The following is a 19651-nucleotide window of genomic DNA, read 5'->3' as shown; positions in this document are numbered from 1 at the left end:
CTATTTAGAATTACCCGTAGGACTACATTATAATTAAACATCTTATTATAAATTTTGAATATTTTGCAATTTATTTGATCCATTTTGTTTTCCTTTAGACTACCTTCATAAAGAAATATGAAATACTTGTTTGATTTATTTTACATCATACAACCTATTTAGATTACTCGTAGAAATACTTATATTATGATGCAGTATGATCTAATGAGAGGACAGAATGACAAATATATAGTCAAATTCTTTTTAAAAAAAAAATATATTATATGAATTTTAACATCCCATACACGTATCCCTTATTTTGAAATAAATGTTTCCTGTATTTGTTTCATACTTGTATCCGTGTGAATATCCATTCTTATGCAGCCTATTGTTTAACTATATAAAAATAAAGTCAAAATAGTGATATAACATGTCCAAAGTTTTATTGTGCCAATTAATCAATTGTTTTAGAACAAATGGATTTTTTTTTGTTCCTTATATTGAAATATCGGTACTCCATTTATATGACACGTTTCTACTAGTCTTCTCTATTACTCCATCCGTTTTTAAATACTTGCTCCACTTTTCTTTTTCGACCGTTTTTAAATACTTGCTCCATTTCCTTATTTGGAAAACTTTTACACTCTCTGTTTCACAATAATGTTCCTGTTTCGTAAATTAATGCAAATTTTTATCCAACTTTGACCGCAAATATCTTTAATCTCACACTAGCAAAAATTATAAAAGTTAGATATTAATAATCTACTCACCAAGAAGATCAAACTAGATCTCATATCACTATATATTTATTCTTATAGATTAAGAGAAATTTAGAAAATTCTCTCTTTCTTAAAAAAGTCAAAGATTTCAAACAAGAACACCATTATGGAACGGAGGGAGTACAATATTTAACTGATTTCACTCACGTAGTGGACCCACCATGATCATATTTTATTAATTTCATATTATCTCTCCTCCAATTGTTTCCACTACTTTTGCTTTTTACAATTTTTTTATTGTTCCACATACCTCACTAACTCCATATATTATTAATTTCTCCAATTTCTCCTAAAACTCTGCGCATGAAGAAATTGAGCAATAAAAACGGAGGGAGTACTTCTTTTGTCCTATTTTCTTCATTTCAAAATAAATAAATGACATGTTTTGACTTTTTACGATATCCGCACAAGGTCTAGTTTGATTAAGGGTCTGTTCACATTTACTTAATTTCAGTTCAGTTTAGCTCCAATTAGTTCAATTTAGTTCAGCTCTTGGATATACAAATGTGTGGGTGGAAAGTGATTTTACAAAAGTGGTGAAAGCAATTACGTGCTTGAACAATGGTGCTACTCCTATTCACCTCCTATTTGATGATATTAGGTTGGATAGCTTATTGTTTGATTTCTTTAATATCTCTCATATTACCTCCTACTCGTATTACTTATTCTACTATAACCTCAGTTATATTATTAATGTAAAAAAGAAAGTGGCAATTATAGAATAACACCATTCAACAATAAGTTAAGAATACATGAGATAAATCAAGATAGCTGCTCCATTCACAAAAAAAATAAAAAAAATAAAAAATAAAAAATAAAATAAAATAAAATAAAATAAAATAAAATATCAAGATAGCTGCTTGAGATCAATGGATGCATCTCCCAAAATAGCACGCTTAAATAGTGTAGCTTCATTAAATTCGCTAGTGATGAGTTTTGCCAAATACTTAAGTCGTTGAATTTCCATGGATGCCGTCTGAAAAAAAAAAAAAAAAAAAAAAAAAAAAAAAAAAAAAAAAAAAAAAAAAAAAAAAACTCAACCTTGTATCTATCACTCTATTATATATATGAAAGTTATAAATCAATCTAATTCAACTTTACCGTATAGAATATTTTTTACCAATCTGATTTATTTTCAGCTTCAATATACTTTAAGATGTACATGCCACAATCAGTTCTGCATAAAGTAATATAAATTTATATAAATTTGATTAAGAATCGATTGTAAAATGAAAGTAAAATGTTAACATTACAATAATACTCCAATATGATCTGCATTATCATTTTTTTCCTGCATTTAAATAAGTGTTTACATATATTGATAGGAATACGTAAGCATCCAATTAATTATATATAAGACTATAAGATGTATAGAAAAATAATTTACCTTGATGCAAATATTCTCTGTACAATTGTGAGCATGTTGTTTTGAAGGAGTCAAATTCAAATCCATTGATTAGTTTCTTTGACCAAGCAACAATAAACTCAGACCATATAATAGGTAATTTGCAAAATCTGAAAATTAAACAAAAATATTAAAGAGGTACGGAATGAGAAATCTACCCAACAATGACAAAGTCAAGAATTTAAGTAAAATAGTTGATCGAATTTGAAAATTGTAATTGACATCTAAATAATCACGGAAATTAAAGAATCTTTTTACCAAGATTTTATATAAACTAATAAAAAAAATACTAATAGATGAGGGGGGTGGGATTGAATCCAAAAAGAAATAAAACACAAATTAGTACTCCGTATAATACTAATATTGGTATTTATAATATTGAAAAATTGCAAGTTTGATTACAAACTAAGTCCACTAATTAAACGTCCTAGTACAATGCAATGGTGAACAGAATTAGATGAAGAGTGACATTATACTGTCAATTAAGAATTTGACTCGAAATTATAAAAGCCTCATATGCATTTATCTATACTCTAATTGACTAAAAATGAAAAAAGAAATTATAAGAATTGACTAATAACAAGTAATAGAGTAGCAAATCACACAGTAGTATCGTGGTATGGAGCACTTTCACCAAGATTTTATATAAACTAATAAAAAAAATCAGAAATTGCAAAAATTGAAATAACATCAACAATTCATAACAAAAGCTGAAGAAACATTACGAGGGAGAAGAATAGAATTACTTGACAAATGCATGCCGAGATTAGGGTTAGGGTTTTTTAGGGTTACGTTTTAGATTAATGAAAAGAGAGATTAATATTGAAAAACTAACAAATTACCTCAATTGAATCTTAAAATTAAAGATGTTGAATAATGTTGTCCCCAAATTACAATTGCTTCAAGATTTAAATGTGATGAATGAAAATCACGAAAGAGGTAGGTAGAATGGGAGAGCGAGAACGAAAAAAAAACCTACGTTACATAACATTTATGTTGCTACTCAATGTTATGTAAGTTAGAAAATAATCACAATGTACTCTTTTCTCGGTCTCTCTTATTATATAGGGAATATTCAGGTTTTACTAGTTTTAAATATACTCAACTCTCTAAAAAACAATATGGCAATAGGAGGAGTAGCCCCTTTGCCTTATAAAGTGTTTAACTCTCTCTTCTTTTATCAATGTGGGACACTTACATGTGTTATTTGGTAGAATAAACTTCAACAGGATTCAAAATCATCTACTAGACTACAATTGTCTTTTGCTCTCAAAGTCCAAATAATTACTCCGTATTAGCCTAAAAATAAACAATACGCCATAAATAAGAGAAATCTCATATAGCTTAGGTAAGATCAAGAAATTATGAAAATTTTGAGAGATTATGATTTTGACTCCCAAGAAAGTTATGATTCCATTCTTCACAACTATGCGCATGTTTACTTGAAGAATGACAAAACAAAACTTAATTGGTAACATTAATAGGGTACATGATGCTCTACCATGTACCTAATTAGCTAAGCAAAATATTAAAAACTAACCAGTATATTCTATGCTGATTTTATTTTGTTGGTAATAACTAAGTACGTGTGCCATATATTAGAGGCCTTAATTACATGGTTTTCAAAAAAAAAATGAATGATGATGTATGAAAAAATGCTGTTTGTAACCCAACATGCATACATTTTTTTTTTTGGTCTACTTATAACCTAATTGAACTCGTGGCATGCAACTTTTATTTACCGATAGATGTAGGGAAACAATTTGTTAGTAACATGCATTTACTATTTTCTTGCACAGTTGAGCTAATGATATACTCATATTTTTTAATTAATTAGTTGTTACACTTATTTTTGAATATTATTCGATTAATTCAAATTAACCTTAAATTATGCTGACATGTGCCCTTAATTTGTTTCAATTTGTTTCCTACCAACCTCCAAGGAAATTGCATATATTAGTACTATAACCTAGTTAGACTTCATTTATCTTCTTAATTAGGATCATATTATATAATAGTCACAATTATTTTCATTTAATAGTACTTCAATTTTTTAGTGCAATTAAAAATCCATGGACGATTTGTATAATTGTATACAACAGTATATAATTTGCATGTCTATCTAATTTGTTTCATAGCAGCAGTATATTGTTGCATGGGTTGTTGGCATGCATGTGATGATGCAAACTACCAATAATCAGATCATGTCAATACATATTTTTATGCTTTGGTAAGATTAAGGGAATTGTGTGAAGAAAAAGAATTGAACTTAATTAAGGGGGTGATAGAGTATAAAACATATTCATTGGCCTCAACCATCAGCTTAACCTTTTGGTTGAGTGGTCCACTCACAAGGGATATTGTTAATGTGTTATAGTTAATGTGTTATAGGAATTCATTACAAAGTTATTACACTTCACTCGATGTAATTGAAGTTAATTATGCAGTATTGAATATATGTATAATTAATAGTGAATCACTATGTCTATCATTCTATAGCTTCTTATAGCGATATGAGTAATTGGATTGCGTATATAACGATCTTAAAAAACTAGTATTCGAATTTCGTAATTCTTAGTGATGAAGAGTTGCTGACTCAAACTGATCTGGAAGCTGGCCTGGAGGAAGTCATGCTTACATAGAGTATAGTAGATCATTGTGAAATCAAAGCAAATTGCAATGTTGCGTACATGTATATAGTAGCCATTAATATGCTACATCAGTTATACAATATACTTCTATGACTTTGGGAATTGAATATAATTATATTATTTGTAATCGTTGGACATACACAAGCAATAAGCATACTAAACAAAGAAGAAAATATATAATTACAATAAGATGATATAAATAATACAGAAAAATTAGTGTTTCCCCTAAAGTAAACAATTAGACCAGTTCAGGATCCGCACAATTGTATTTGGTTCTTCAGTCAAAGATATTAATCAATAGACGTATGCATGGTAAGATTTTATAAAATATAAAAAAATCTCAATCTAGAATAAGTTTCATATCTTCTAGTATAGTAGGATAGCTTCATTATGATGAGTAGTAGTAATATAACTCCTAATATAGAACTATGCGCCCCTCGGCTTCTAAAATTGATAGCCTCATATAACTTTGTTCAATAATATTTTGGTAAGGCATACATACAAACACACAATATTTTAATTTCTACTAAAAAAATATTATGAGTACTCTTATGCGGAGTAGTTAGTGATCTATTCAAACCATAAAGTCATACAGTCCCATTATATACATACGAAAATAAAATAATACTATTGAAAAGTTGAAAACACAAACAAAGCTTGATAATTGTTTCACAAAGACGTACTACATGTATATGTTCCACTAGAAATCCAATTACCTAGATTAATTATGACATTTACCTAGAAATCCAATCGTAGTTTCGCGGTAATTAAATTACCGTAATATAAGATCCATGCCTTGTAGAATATGGACAACTTATGCAAACTGCTTTTAAAATAGCCACCCATGTATGGCTGTCTCCAGGGCACATGTAAATCTTGGATCTTTACAAACCAAACAAATAATCCATCCCAACATGACTTGCTAATTGTATAATATGAGTTGTCCATATTTTTGGGACATTGAAAAGTTATTGATTCTATAATTAAAGTTTGATAATCCAACTTAACAACTTTGGTCGAGGTTATATTATAAAGTGATTCATCTAGGAAAATTCGAGTGCACATATAATTATTTGTTTATTAAATATATTATAAAGTATACTTACCCACTCGTGTGCACATGAACAAAAGTTTGAGGGACATGATTTAAGATCGTGTTTTCTTGCTCACTCGTGCGTGCACGTGTTAAAGATTGGTGTTATTGGTCTCAAATTTTGTCAACTAGTCCATAATTTATTTTATGGAGTTTGAAAATAACCAGTAACAAATTTGAATGTTGATTTAATGTACCAAAACTAGGATAATGTTGACTTGAAAGTCCTGAATTTGTTCATTTCCTTTTTTGAGTGGATAGGAGTAGTAGGATATCAATCATACTAGGAATAGAAAGTTCTTAAAACAAAACATCCATGCACCTTGAAAGTTAGAACCCCAAAAATACAAAGTTGTACAAACTTATTGCACCTTCTATGAAGTTTCCTTCCAAAATAATGTCTCTCTTGGTAAAAAGCTATTAAAAATAAATAAATAATAATAATAAAAAAAAGTAACATTCAATATTAAAAGGTACTTCGTATATAATAACAAATAATCCACTATGATCCATGCATGTAAGTACTGATTTGAAATTATTAGTGAAATAAACTTATACAATTAAATATTGTATATTACTTTCATTTTATGCCTGGTTCTTTTTACTTTAATTCTTCTTAGTTTTACTTTATTTCCTTTTCTCTTACAGAAATACTACGTATTATCAAATTACCTCAACTAGACCCACTTATTCAGAAATTCTTATTATATTTTACATCTCTCGTCATGAAGTAACTAAATGTACCAATTCACATTAATCAATTCATTTTCCTTAGTATGTGTATCTAATGTATATAAGAAGACTTCGCGAAATAAAATGAATATTATACTACGAGTAGTAAGATTTTACAAACCCACAAATCATAAACCTTTTCTTAATTGGAGTATTTTTCATCCAAATTCTTATTAGTAAGACACCCCAATTTTCTTAAACTTTTCTACGAATATAATATTCCATTGGTGCTATTATTAGATTGCAAGTTGCTCACTCCATATATATTTTCTTTTGGAAAATTATGACATTTTATCATGTCAACTTTATAAAAATAAATATGAAGAGGCCACCCCACCCGTAAAAGCATAATCTAATACAAGCATTTTTATATATTAGAGTATAATTTTTTTTTATTTTTTTTATTTTTTTTTATTTTTTGAATAGATATTAGAGTATAATATTGTATTATGTAGTCAAATAATTTCCCTTTCTAAATGTAGACTTCCGTATATCACAACCAAAGAAAGCAACACTTGTGTTTATTTATTGTCTTGATTTCCTATATTTGTACGGAATGTACGTGTGTACTCCAAAAGTTCCTATTTCCTGCGTTTAATTCTTGTACATTTCACTATTAGTCGGTTTAATACTTTAATCCAGCTAGTTTTCGAACCAATTCACATTTTTGCCTTTCTCTGTTCAACTTGATTTACACTTAATTAATCAATTATTTAATTAATAATAATAACACACTCTTTATTTTAGTAAGACTTAAAGTACGGAATATAGCTTATAGTTTAATGCTCCATCGTGTAAATACTTATACTATGATTTTTTGTCTTTTGCGTGCCTTACTTTCATCTCCATTCAAATATACTTTTCAAAGTATGATTATAATACCACTACTATTCTTGGAGTAAGCACTTTCCAAAATTAATATTTAAGTACACAACTTAAGAATTTACATTAGTTATTGCAGTAATGTGCATTTTTATATATGCAAATTGCATTGATTTTTATATAATTCTAAGCAGTTTAAGTACTTTTCATTCATTCCAGTTGTGATTATTAGATATTTAGTATATAGATACAAATATTCATGAATTTTTTTAATTTTTTTTTCACATATATAAATGAAAAATACATAAATATCATGTTATGCTATTTACTACTCAAAAAGGCTAGATACAAATATTCGGTATTATTGTCCTTATAGTTTTAATATTAATTCGTATTGCTACATGTTATTATTGTTCTAGACTTTAGAGTTACGTTAATATTTTCAAGCTATCAAAAATCTCAATTTGATTAAGTAAGGTTTTCAATGTGTTTGTCCTTTTGCTCCAACAAATTTAATTCAAAATCTTAATTGGGAATGGAGATTAGCTATCTCTGACCCAAACCTACATCAAAGGGTCGTACAATGAATAAATGACAAATTTCCTTGGTAAGTAATAATCTACTACGTATTCCATAATCATCTTTCTTGACCCTTACGTGCATTATAAAGCTCAATTATTTATGTTAATTATATAACTAATCACACTCATATATAGTACTTAATAGCTGTAAACAATAGTTTAAAGACAAAAACAAAGAAAGCAAATTTTTAATTATTGTCCAAATAGTACTTGGAGATTATGAGATTTATAATGAGTAGATCTCTATTGAACTACAATGCCATAAACAAACAAGAAAACTAGGTTTTCATAATCTGTTTTAGCTGTAGCTTTGATATTATTTGTTATGAAGTATGACGTAAGGCATGCAACTTGAAATTTTGGTAGGTGAAGTAGTTTTTTCCAACACAAAATTAGTTAATTTGGCTTAACAAACTTTGATGGTACATGTAGCTAGTGTATTATGTTGCTCCATAGTACATTAATTGTCAGTTACCATATAACATTATAACATGATGTTATTGTTACAAGTCTTACAACATAGCATGAGTTGTACTAGACAAGATAATAAGAGATAGTATATGAATCAATAAATCATATAATTGAATGTGATTTTGTTTAATTAGTTTACATTGAGATTGAGTTTATATTCAATTGATAGTAAAATCTTAAACCATTGAGGGTAAGAAGAGTAACAATCTTGATTTGTTTATAAGGTTTAATTTAAATCATTGTGATAATGCAGCTGCTTAATGCCCTTACATCGCATTCTTCCTTGATAATAAGCATCACAAGTTAAGGAAACTAATTATTGGTATCACAAAATTAATAGCAGTACACCGTACCTTATCATTTATCATGTATTATACTATTATTGTTGAATATATAACTAATCTAATACATTAAGGGGCGGAAATGGTTATAATTCGTATCATTATATTGATTTATGGGCCAAGGCTGCTTAACCATAAGATAATTTGTTACTTGTCTTAGCTAATTATGAATTATCGCAAACTACTCTTATGAATTATGATAGAGGGATTAGTATGTACTTAGTCCACTTTTTCTAGTGGATCCACTTCTGTGATAGATGCTAATCATGTCATGCATATTCGGTGCATAAAATCCTAGCAACAAGATTCATTTCAACATGATTAATTATTTGATTGCATGGTTTATACAAGATTGTACATCACTCAAATTACAAGTTCGCTCGTACACTTGTGGTTACATCCAGCTAAACAAATTTGGAGGTATATATTAACTATTCCTAGATTAGTAAATTCACTAAATTGTATACAACATGACGATTCAAATATATAGAGTTTACAACGCTAGGATAAGGACTCCTAGATACGATAAACATACAAAATATACATTAAATATATCCTATACTTGTGACAAATATTATCCTAAATATAATATCTATCACATATATTGGATGTCAATTGTTGCTATAAGCAAGGATGCACATACGAATTCCTTCAAAAAAAAAAAAAAAAAAAAAAGGATGCACATACGAATATACAATGATACTTTACCTATACCCCGTACATTAAGAAACGCTTTATAGTTTCAAACTCATTGGCAATTCATCATGATATTCATGAACATTATTCTATAACATACGAATATACAATTATACTTTACCTATACCCCGTACATTAAGAAACGCTTTATAGTTTCAAACTCATTGGCAATTCATCATGATATTCATGAACATTATTCTATAACCATATTTGTAACAACACATTGTACTGTCAATTATAAGAAAAGAGATACATGAACATTAACTACTTCAAAGTACCAACACATATATACAAGAATCCATAAAACCGTTTGATTGGTAGTTGATATCTTAGCACTAGTATCATTATGTAGCTAATTATATTTAAGTACTAAATTGTCCGTATTATTTACTGTACAAAGTACACCCAACGTTAGGCAGGGGCACATATATTGTATACGATATTTTATATTTTTATTTATTGCCTTATTTGTCGCTTTCCACCGAAATTTCCTTCCTACTAATACGTACCCACTAAACAAACAAATCTTCTACATAATTAACAAAATTTTATATTACCATAAAAACCAAACAATTTCTGATTAAGACAATTGTTAATTTTCCCAACATTTATTACACACATACATTAATATTAAAACACATTTAACAGAGCTTAGACTTTAATCGTTACACCCACGAAGCATCATTACAACAAATTAATCAGCTGACTTTTTGTATTTCCCCAAAAATAATTATTTAAAAATAAAAATTCCCTATAATTTTTCCAATTATTTCTCATATATATCTCCTCCCTCTAATCCGCATAATCATCTTCCAGCTCTTTCATTCCTTTTCCTTTCTCTCTCCTCTGTTTCAGACCATTTAACTCCAAAAAAAACAGACTTTATTCAAAAGACAGCATTTTTCTTTTCTTTTTTTGACTCCTTTTTCAAAAACCCATTTCAAAAAACCATCCAATTTCACTAATTTCACCCCAATTAATCATAAATTACCTTAGATTATCAAGTAATTAAGCCATAATGATGATTAGAGGGAGAAACAGAGGATTCAAATTGGGCAGAAAATTAATCCGGGTTTTTAAATGGGTAACCCGAAAAAGATCATATTCAAGCAAATACGAGAGATTAGAAGGTGAAACTCTGCAAAGAAGGAGTAAAACAATTTCCAGATTATGTAAATGGGGAAAAAAGATTCAACGTGGTTTGATCAACTCAGTAACATCTCGTGGTTATGTCCGAGTTGGTCATGACTCATTAATCGACTCAAAACCGGTTCATGTTCCAAAGGGTCACTTGGCTGTACACGTGGAGGAGCCTGAAGGTCATTTACGACGAGTTGTGGTTCCTGTTCTGTTTCTGAACCATCCTTTGTTTGGAAAGTTGCTGGAAGAAGCTGAAAATGTTTATGGGTTTGATCATCCTGGTCAGATCACTATCCCTTGTCCGATTTCGGAGTTCGAGAAAGTTCAGATGAGGATCGCCGCCGGAAAAGGCAAATGCCGGCCTCGGATTCAGGGGCCGAGTCATATTCCCGGCGTGACGTGTCTATGATTGGTTTGTGAGTAAGCTGATAATATGATGGTAGATATGTTATAAATAGGTTTTGGTGGGAAATGAATCTTGATGTAAAGTGCCTCTCTATAAATCAAAAATTTGGTGGTGAATATTGGGGTGTTTAGTTACATTAGGTATTTCTATCTCATATTTACTTATTTTGTGTTGATTGTTGGATTAGGCCTAGTGTTTGATATAGTAGAGAATCTATAGAATTGTACAAATGAGATGAATCTATGATAATGATGATAATTTCTTTTTAAATGTATTTTCTTTTCCTTATAAAAATTGATTTGTTTTAATTCCGGTATTAGATATATAATGAGGATTATAACATCAATTAGAAGTAATTGCTCTATCTCACTATAAAATCATGAATTTAATTTTGTATATTACTCTAATAATGAAATCTTGAACAATAATCTTAGGAACATATTGCATGTTCATTGTACAAACGTAATATTTAGTCTTTTTGCACAAACTGGGACTGTTATTTGTATGGTTTGAAGCAATTTCTAATTTGGATTATTTTACTCATTTTGCTAAAAATTTAAAGGTAATTTGACAATATATGCTTGGAATTATTTGAAGTTAATTGTCGTTTTTATATTGTATTCCCTTACTGAGTTAGACAATTAGACAATCACGATTAATCAATAAGCAAGCTCATAGCCTCATAATAGCAAGTTGTGGGGTAAGATTGCTCTTGGATGCGCTTGAAAGCAAAAATCTTTGCAAATCAAAGTTTTGTGTTTGTTTCTTTGGTGAAAAGAGCTTGTGGTGAGGAAATTTTTGGGTTGGATTGGTGTACAATTTTTCACCATTATCAAAAATAATTTTTTTTTTTTTTTCATTGAAAAAAGTTTCGTTTAAGAAAAATGCTATACATAGCCCTTGCGCTACATCATTTAAAGAGGCTCCCGTTCTTAACTGAGCTTAATTAAAGTTCGTTCATCAAGAAATTAAGTATGGATCTTTTTCAATCTTGCTTTTTGTAGAATAATCGAATAGTCTGAACATAAAACATTCTTATAAATACTTTCAATTATTAATGACCCTTTCTCATGCATAATGGAAGAACATAGGAGAAAGGCTAATTAAGTGACCCATATTAATATAGTCTTCAATTCCGTGAAATTTGCTTCCTCTAAATTAGGATGTGTCATCACCCTCAAACTTCTCTATTATAAGAGGTCACAAGCTCAAAACCAATCACGTTTAATTTAATATCTTTTAATGAATAAAATAGATGACAAAAAAAGTATATGTAGATATATAACACCAACTTTTTATAAAAAAATATCGGAGTATATTCTTAGGTTGTCACTTTATAAAAAAATTTGATTAAGGCCCTGTTCTCTTCACCTTAAAAAATAATATTAAGTAAAAATAATTTCAATTCAATAAAAATAAATTAAGTTCAGAAAAAATAATTTCAGTTCAGTAAAAATAAGTTCATTTCAGCAAAATTCAGGTTTATTAAAGAAGAATTATAATAGAAAATCAGTAAAAATAATTTCAGTTCAGCAAAAATATTTTCAGTTCAGTAAAAATAATTTCAGTTCAGCAAAATTAAGGTGAAGAGAACGGGGCCTAAGCCTAAGTTATATAGTACGAAGTAGTTTAAACACCAAAAAAATACTAAGCAGTATGGAGTAATTTCTAATTAGAGTAATTTTTCAAACTAGATCTAACAAATTAAGAAGCAATTTGTAGCTTGCAAATTCCCTTGATTGCTGATATGTAAGATGATGTTTAACAAGCTTGTTCCGAAAAAGTAATTTTTGCTAGTTGTCCACTCTTTAAGATAGTTCTCTTTTTGTTTTGTTTTTTGGAATGATCATGAAAGTTATAGATCATAATAAGTTTTTGTTATAGTGTTATTTGTAGAGACACCGAAAACCACCATCTTACCAAATCCTAGTTAGAATTTGGCAAAATCGTAATATGGAGTAGAAAATTTTAATAAGTTGTTGTCGAACAAGACTCTATCTACGACCCATGACTTGTAAACAATAATAGGGGAACAGTATCTCCAACGACCATATCTTCAGTTTGGCTTTGGCAGTTAGCATGAGCTTGATTTCCCTCCATTATCACAGGAGATAACTTTTTTTTTTGGGTTTGTGAATGTTCGTTAGTTGCTCGCCATTAGCTGAACCCAAATCGATTATAAAATCGCAAAGTCCACTTTCCTCGCATTACATATCGAATATCAAATCTTGGGTTCAGGCCCACATGTATATTAGCAAATAATTTTTTTATCGAAGTTGTGAAATTGTTACTTAGTTTATGTATTTCATGAAGAATCAAAATCTTTAGTGTATGTAATCTTAGTCAATGTGCAAATAACATGCACAATTAATAATGATCCTCGACATGATTTTTATTGTTGTTTAACTACTCCGTACTTTAATAGTATCCTCCTATATATTTCTTCAGGAGAAGAGCACTTCACCAGCCCTTTCGAAGACTTGTTATATACAAAATACTCCATAATCAAACTGAAATTGAACTAATATTTCTTACATTGAACACACGTGTTATTAACGATGATCTCTATCACACATGATAAATACTACGAAGTATATGTTTAAATAACACAACAATACTCTGAATGACCTTACCTAATTAAAATGTCTAGAATAAGTTGTTACATTTTATAAATTTGGACTATTAGTTGTTTTTAATCTTGAAGCTAAATTGTAACATTATAGTGAGAATAACATGAAAATAAGGGCTAGGATTAGGGGTAATTAAGTAAATTCCACAAACTGTTTTGGTTTATATCTCCTGCATAAGAAAACATCCCCAACATAAGGGCTAGGATTAGGGGTGATTAATGTTGTAGGGAACCATACCCTACATAAGAGAACATATCTGCAAACTAAACGTAAAATCTAGAAACATCCCTCAATATATCTCAAGCATGAGTATATATAACCTACATTATTGAACTCGTGCTCGTTAAAACATCCCAATCGAATCTACGTGGGGAAAACCAAGAGGTAGAATTCGACCTCACGTCTTGGGGTAAGGGTCCTAAGGGACCATAGTGGGCATAGTACATACCCCATGAAAGTGCCAATTATGCAAAATATTTAATGAACAAATGCACTGATTAAGCACGTAAGCTGGGCAATTGACCACATAACACACTACAGAGTAGTCACTTTCTGGACCGTAGTATATCACCGTGTTGTGGTCTAGTCTAACCGTCTAACAACACATTCACACATATGATACAGTAATATGTAGCATTATATAACAACTGAAAAGCCAGTTAAGCACTATAACCATGGAATGATGGATGCCACTGGCCAGAGTTGTGCCCACTGCAAGCTGCAACACAAGCTTCTTGCATTACTGATAGCGGAATATCCTTGTTGCAGATGTTTGCAAAGGCCCGCATATGTTTCATCCCGTATTGAGTTAAGGTCCCACATTCTTTCTCAAACACCCGAACCTGAAGATATGAAAGTTTTCACTGTTAATTAAGTTCAAAATAACAGAAATTTAGCTACATGTCCTGTTACTACGCAATCAACTAAGAATACAAATTTTATTAATTACCATTGATTTCAAGCAATCCCAATCATCCACAAGAGGCATTCCACGGCTTGGCTTTGCACGTAGGACCGAAGGACCATTGTTTAGTCCAAATAAAAGTTTACCGATCAATTCAATGCTGCTGTCAAGGTGGCTTCTGTGCTTCATAGTCTCAGTTATCTCTTTAAGAATCTTATGCTTCTCCTCAGGTTCCTCCTTTGATCTTTCATACTGCAAGAGATGCGCAATAGACTTTCAGTCTATAAACTGCTATCTGTTAACTATGCTACCCTTACCCGAAGTTGGTGACTATTGAGTAGTGACAGACATAGATACAAGTCCAAGATTCAGAATTGACCAATTTATGTAAGTTAAGCATCTTTTGATCTAAAATGAAGTGTAACATGTAAAAAAAAAAAAAATTCCCAAGCCCATGGGATAGGTTAACAATTGCACTATTGGTATACATATTTTAGGCTCAAGGATAGCAGACTTATAAGGAAAAAAGTATTAAGTAAACATATGCTATACTACTGTGGCATTGAGTATACGCATTAGTGTCAAGTATCCAACAAAGGTACTTAAAGTGGTGTATACAATCAAGAGTAAACATAAGCTATAAACAGTCATCAAAAATGAAGGAGAATTGGGCTCAAGTACCTTTTCCCAAAGGAAAAGAATGTCTGCATCTCGTTGATTGACAACGCCCAACTCAATATCACGAGGCACTGAGTTAGCAGGAAGGTTTGCAGTTGCTGGATCAAAGCCTTGGTATAGATAAACTTTCTCTGGTTTAATGCTTTTATTTCCGTATTCCATGACATGGGAACCTGCTGTGTAGGTGTTGAAATTTGAAGTTCTGTCCTTTACCTGCGCCAGATCAAACTCATCATCCAATATTAACAAGAATTACCAGTTTCGCTCTACAGAACTATGCTATTCTACCTCACTGAGCTCCTATTAGCCTTACCTTCTTAACTTGTTGTGCAATCGTTTCTTTCTTCAAATTGTGTGTCTCACTGCAGACCAAAATTTTGTAAAAAGAATTTATATATAGATATAATTATGCTTATAATGATTAACACTGAATTTAGAGATTGTAAGATTTGTTAATCAAGCAATGGATTAGAAATTTATCAGCCGAATTGACAGGAAAATCACCTGTCTTCCATCCAGGCAATACTATATAAATCGCCCAAGCACGTCATGAACTCTGGAGGTGGTGCAGGGTCCATACCAGGACAGTAAGTTCCCCAGCTACTCTCTTCAGCATTTGAAGCTGTTGTAACATATATGTTCAGATCTTCAGGCATCAAGCCCTCAAAAACACTACCACTTTCGCAAGCTTCAATGTATATTACCTGTGTACAGGAAAAGATTAGTGTGCAGTTTTTAATATACAAAATTTAAATTGTGTACTAATTATAAATCGACACCCACTTACCATTTCCTTGTAACTTTTTGATGCGTATTTTTTCTTTAAAACCTCTACAAAGTCCTTGCCATAAAGGAATGGCATATTAGGCATACCTGCAAGCAAACTCACCAAAAGCTCAGGTCAGATTAAAAGCCTCGACTGCATATATCATAGCATTACAGGCAATCAATTGATTCAATATGAAAGTAGCAAACCAATTTCATCAGTACAAGACCACAATGTTCTACTACGTGTACTTGAAACTAAGACCTCTAGTCTTCGGACAATCTATGAATACAATGTAGAAAAATATAGAGGCACTAACCCAACACACCAGGACCTCCATGATCAGAGTAGTATATAAAGATCCTGTCATTCGGTTTGCTATCAATGACCTTTCCACTGCCACCTTTTACAGCTTTCTTGTTCCCAAGAAGCGCTGCAAACATGTTCTCCGCTGTGACATGCTCCCCAGTATAATCCTGTAGTAGATAAAAGCCACACCTTAAGCATCAAACAAGTCGATGAGCAATGTTACTTGAATTCAAATACCACATCAGACAGGAGGCAGCCCATATAAACACACGACCCTGCCTAGACTCAGCTATTTTTCCATAGTTCTTTGGTCTCAAGTGTTTATATCCAATTACGCATAGACATGAATAGTCCGAGCAATACAATATTGATGTTATGTAAGGACATCGTAATAACTTCCTCTAACCATAAAAGCTAATTTAATTAAACTATATATATATATATATAGTAAGTTGAATTGCTCCTAGAAAACTACCTTTCCTATAAATAGGTGATGCTCCAACTATGATACTCACATCAGACAGCCCACATAGATATACATTACCCTGCCTTGCTCAACTATTTTCCAAAGACGATACATTTAGCCATTTAGGTCCAAACTCCTAACAGCCCTAAGAATACTATTAAGTGAAATGAAGAGTTCGAGCACCACAAATGATGCATATAGGATTATAGGGACTTATATGGACCCATATCCCGACTACGAAATGCAATAAAATGAGATGAACATCCTAATTGCTTCCTCGACTACAATATTTAATCAAACTTTACATGTAAGTAAGCTGCATTGGTCCTACAAACAGCACCAAAAGCACCCCTAAAAAATAAAATAAAAAAAGTGATGGTCCAATTAAGATCTGAGCCAGCTGAGTACTAATGGGCCAGGGAGGCGCAAGCCCGTTATCCTTCCACTGACAGAAGCGGGAGGTTTTCGTTGCTCTGTGAAACCAGCCTCACGCGGTTCCCTCCACTTTAGGATCCATGAGACTCAAGCCTTCGCTCAAGCCACATGGACCAACTCCCAACTTGGATGGGGCGAGCCAGCATACTGCCAACCCTTGACCCGACCCACGAGGCCTAGAACGTGTTCCATCATTTTAATGCTCCCACTTGGGTTACAAGCTCACGTTACCAAGCTCAGCGATTGGTAATATTCTAATGGAGATATATTAAGTGCTTAATCTTCTAATAATTTTCCGATGTGGGACTTATGTACTTGGGTTTGTAAAACTTATTTTTTAGAGCAATTTTTCATGAGTTTGCAACTTTGCATGCATTATTTAATTGATGACTTGAATTTTATTTATGAGAAAACAAATAAAATTAATGCACAAGATTTAAATAATATGGAATCTCGCAATACTATAATCTGAAAAAAATGAAATTGGTAAGGTTAATTACCTTAGGAACACCAGCATAGACATCCTTGGCATTAGGATGATTGATAATAACACCTTTCCTAGGATTAAGCGGATTATCAGCAATATCATCATACATAAACACAACTATATTCTCATCTTTTAATCCTCCTCTTTTTAATATCTGATATGCATGACAAATATCTGCCTGCAAAGAGCAAAGAAGAATTAAATTAAGTGAAAAACCTCTAATTGTACAACTTAAAAACTAGAGCAATTCACTTTTCTGTATACAAATACAAGTATACAACCGGTTGTACCCCGTGCACGATTGTCCCAATACAACAAGGTACAAACACATAAACAAAGAAATAGCCTTGGTTGTAAAGTGAAAATATATACCTGGTGCCTATAATTACCAAAGCCTTGAGAACCGGCAACAAGAAGAGCCCAAGTAGTACCAACCTCACCGTCGTCCTCGGCCGGTTCTTGTGGTTTCATATGATCAGTAGGCAAGCGGATGTTGGACTCCCACCTGTTTATAGCTTGAGAAAGCCATGTCAATTGAAGAGAGAAACATGCTAAAAGTGCAAGAATTCTCAAGGCAGAACTCATACTTGCCATACTTGTAAAAAAGATGTAAGAAAAGTGGGTAATAATATAAAAAAAAGAGAATGAAATATAGGTAGAGGTTTAATGAGAAGGGAAGAGAGAGAAAGAAAAGAGGGAGAAACGCCATGCAAAAGGAGGAGATGACACGTGAAAGAGGTGAAGAGTGTTGGGAAATGTCCTGCGTGAACCATGTGTTACTCTTTGGAGTTGCGTTTATAGGAGTATGTAGCTACTATTTCATCAGTATTTCTTTCTTTTACATTTCTAACAATAACAATTCTCTCTCCTCTCATTATTTGGCCGAATTTCATGCTCTCTTTTGTTTGCTTTTGCTTATGGATTCGGTGTTTGATTGTCAAATTTGTCATGCAATAAATATTTTAAGCAAAGTGTAGAAGCATTGTTGTGCGTTACTGTGCTTGATGTAGAGTACGTTGGCCAATGGACCAGGTTATCTACTAGGCCTTTTAGAATGTCATTGGCCCAATGAATGGCCCATTTAAAGTCGTTAGATTTATATTTTGAAATAAAATGGATATGGGTTTGTAAGCCCAGCATCGTGAGCAAGTCCATTACGTTTAGTTATTAGAAAAGATGTGAGAGTTTCTTAAAACTTGCCATGTTTGATTGTTTATATTACGTAGTGTTAAGTTATTAACAAGCTTTCATTTGTTCATGATAGTACTAGATAAATGAAAGAATGGTTCATGATTTGAGAGATTTGGCAGTTTCTTATAATAGCCGTGTTTATTTACAAGCTTGCTCATTGTTCAATGATGATACAGAAATGAATTGTTTATACTAAGCCCATTTATGAGCTAAATAAATTGTACTACTTTGGATCATTGTCAAAAATAAAATAAAATAAGTTCCAACTGAATTTAATTAGATTCACTAGTGTAGGGCGTTGCACTGAATTATTATTTTTAATATTACTTCTGTTTAAAACATAGTAGATAATTAGCATAAATGGTTAAATTCTTCTTATAAGAAGTTAGGTGTTCGAGTTACTACTTTTAATATTACTTTTGTTTATAACATAGTTGACAATTAACTTAGATGGTTAAATTCTTCTTATAAGAAGTTAGGTGTTCGAAATTCTTTATCCTCCAAAAGGTTGAATAGGTGATGTGGCATAATAAAAAGGGTTTACATGGCACATAAACTTTTTTATGAACCTTTTAATAAATTAGTATAGATTTTATCCTTCATCAACAAATTATGTTAGGGTTCTGCTCTACTTGCCTAGAAACTCAAAAGAACAGGGTCTAAGCCTAGTTGATTTGTCGATATGATAA

The 19651-nt window shown here is 31.2% G+C and overlaps 2 protein-coding genes across 2 annotated transcripts; one reads left to right on the top strand and one right to left on the bottom strand.

The window, feature by feature from the left end:
- Positions 1–10568: 10568 nt before the first annotated feature.
- On the top strand, positions 10569–11099 carry LOC110704653 (auxin-responsive protein SAUR36-like). Its single transcript, XM_021882472.1, has one exon. It carries the CDS (start codon positions 10569–10571, stop codon positions 11097–11099), a length of 531 nt encoding a protein of 176 aa, XP_021738164.1.
- A 2926-nt stretch (positions 11100–14025) lies between these two features.
- LOC110704605 (vacuolar-processing enzyme-like) lies at positions 14026–18561 on the bottom strand. Its single transcript, XM_021882415.1, has 9 exons — positions 18144–18561; positions 17785–17949; positions 16394–16550; positions 16096–16181; positions 15813–16012; positions 15622–15670; positions 15312–15521; positions 14676–14882; positions 14026–14568 (listed from the first exon to the last, which is right to left on the bottom strand). The coding sequence occupies exons 1-9, from the start codon at positions 18363–18365 to the stop codon at positions 14386–14388; spliced, it is 1479 nt and encodes a 492-aa protein (XP_021738107.1). The 5' UTR covers positions 18366–18561; the 3' UTR covers positions 14026–14385.
- Between the last annotated feature and the right edge of the window lie 1090 nt (positions 18562–19651).

The sequence above is a fragment of the Chenopodium quinoa genome, unplaced genomic scaffold (genome assembly GCF_001683475.1).
Source record: "Chenopodium quinoa cultivar QQ74 unplaced genomic scaffold, ASM168347v1, whole genome shotgun sequence".
In the NCBI taxonomy this organism is placed as follows: domain Eukaryota; kingdom Viridiplantae; phylum Streptophyta; class Magnoliopsida; order Caryophyllales; family Amaranthaceae; genus Chenopodium; species Chenopodium quinoa.
Note: the sequence above shows the minus strand (reverse complement) of the source record. Positions and strands in the feature narration are given on the sequence as shown.

Bases quoted from the DNA above. Each gene is read 5' to 3' on its own strand.
- LOC110704653 (XM_021882472.1), top strand. From the start codon at position 10,569: ATGATGATTAGAGGGAGAAACAGAGGATTCAAATTGGGCAGAAAATTA.
- LOC110704605 (XM_021882415.1), bottom strand. From the start codon at position 18,365: ATGGCAAGTATGAGTTCTGCCTTGAGAATTCTTGCACTTTTAGCATGT. The intron at 16,551-17,784 runs GTAATTAACCTT...TATCTACTACAG, and splicing joins TCTATGCTGGTGTTCCTAAG to GATTATACTGGGGAGCATGT. The intron at 14,569-14,675 runs GTAATTAATAAA...TCATATCTTCAG, and splicing joins GGGATTGCTTGAAATCAATG to GTTCGGGTGTTTGAGAAAGA.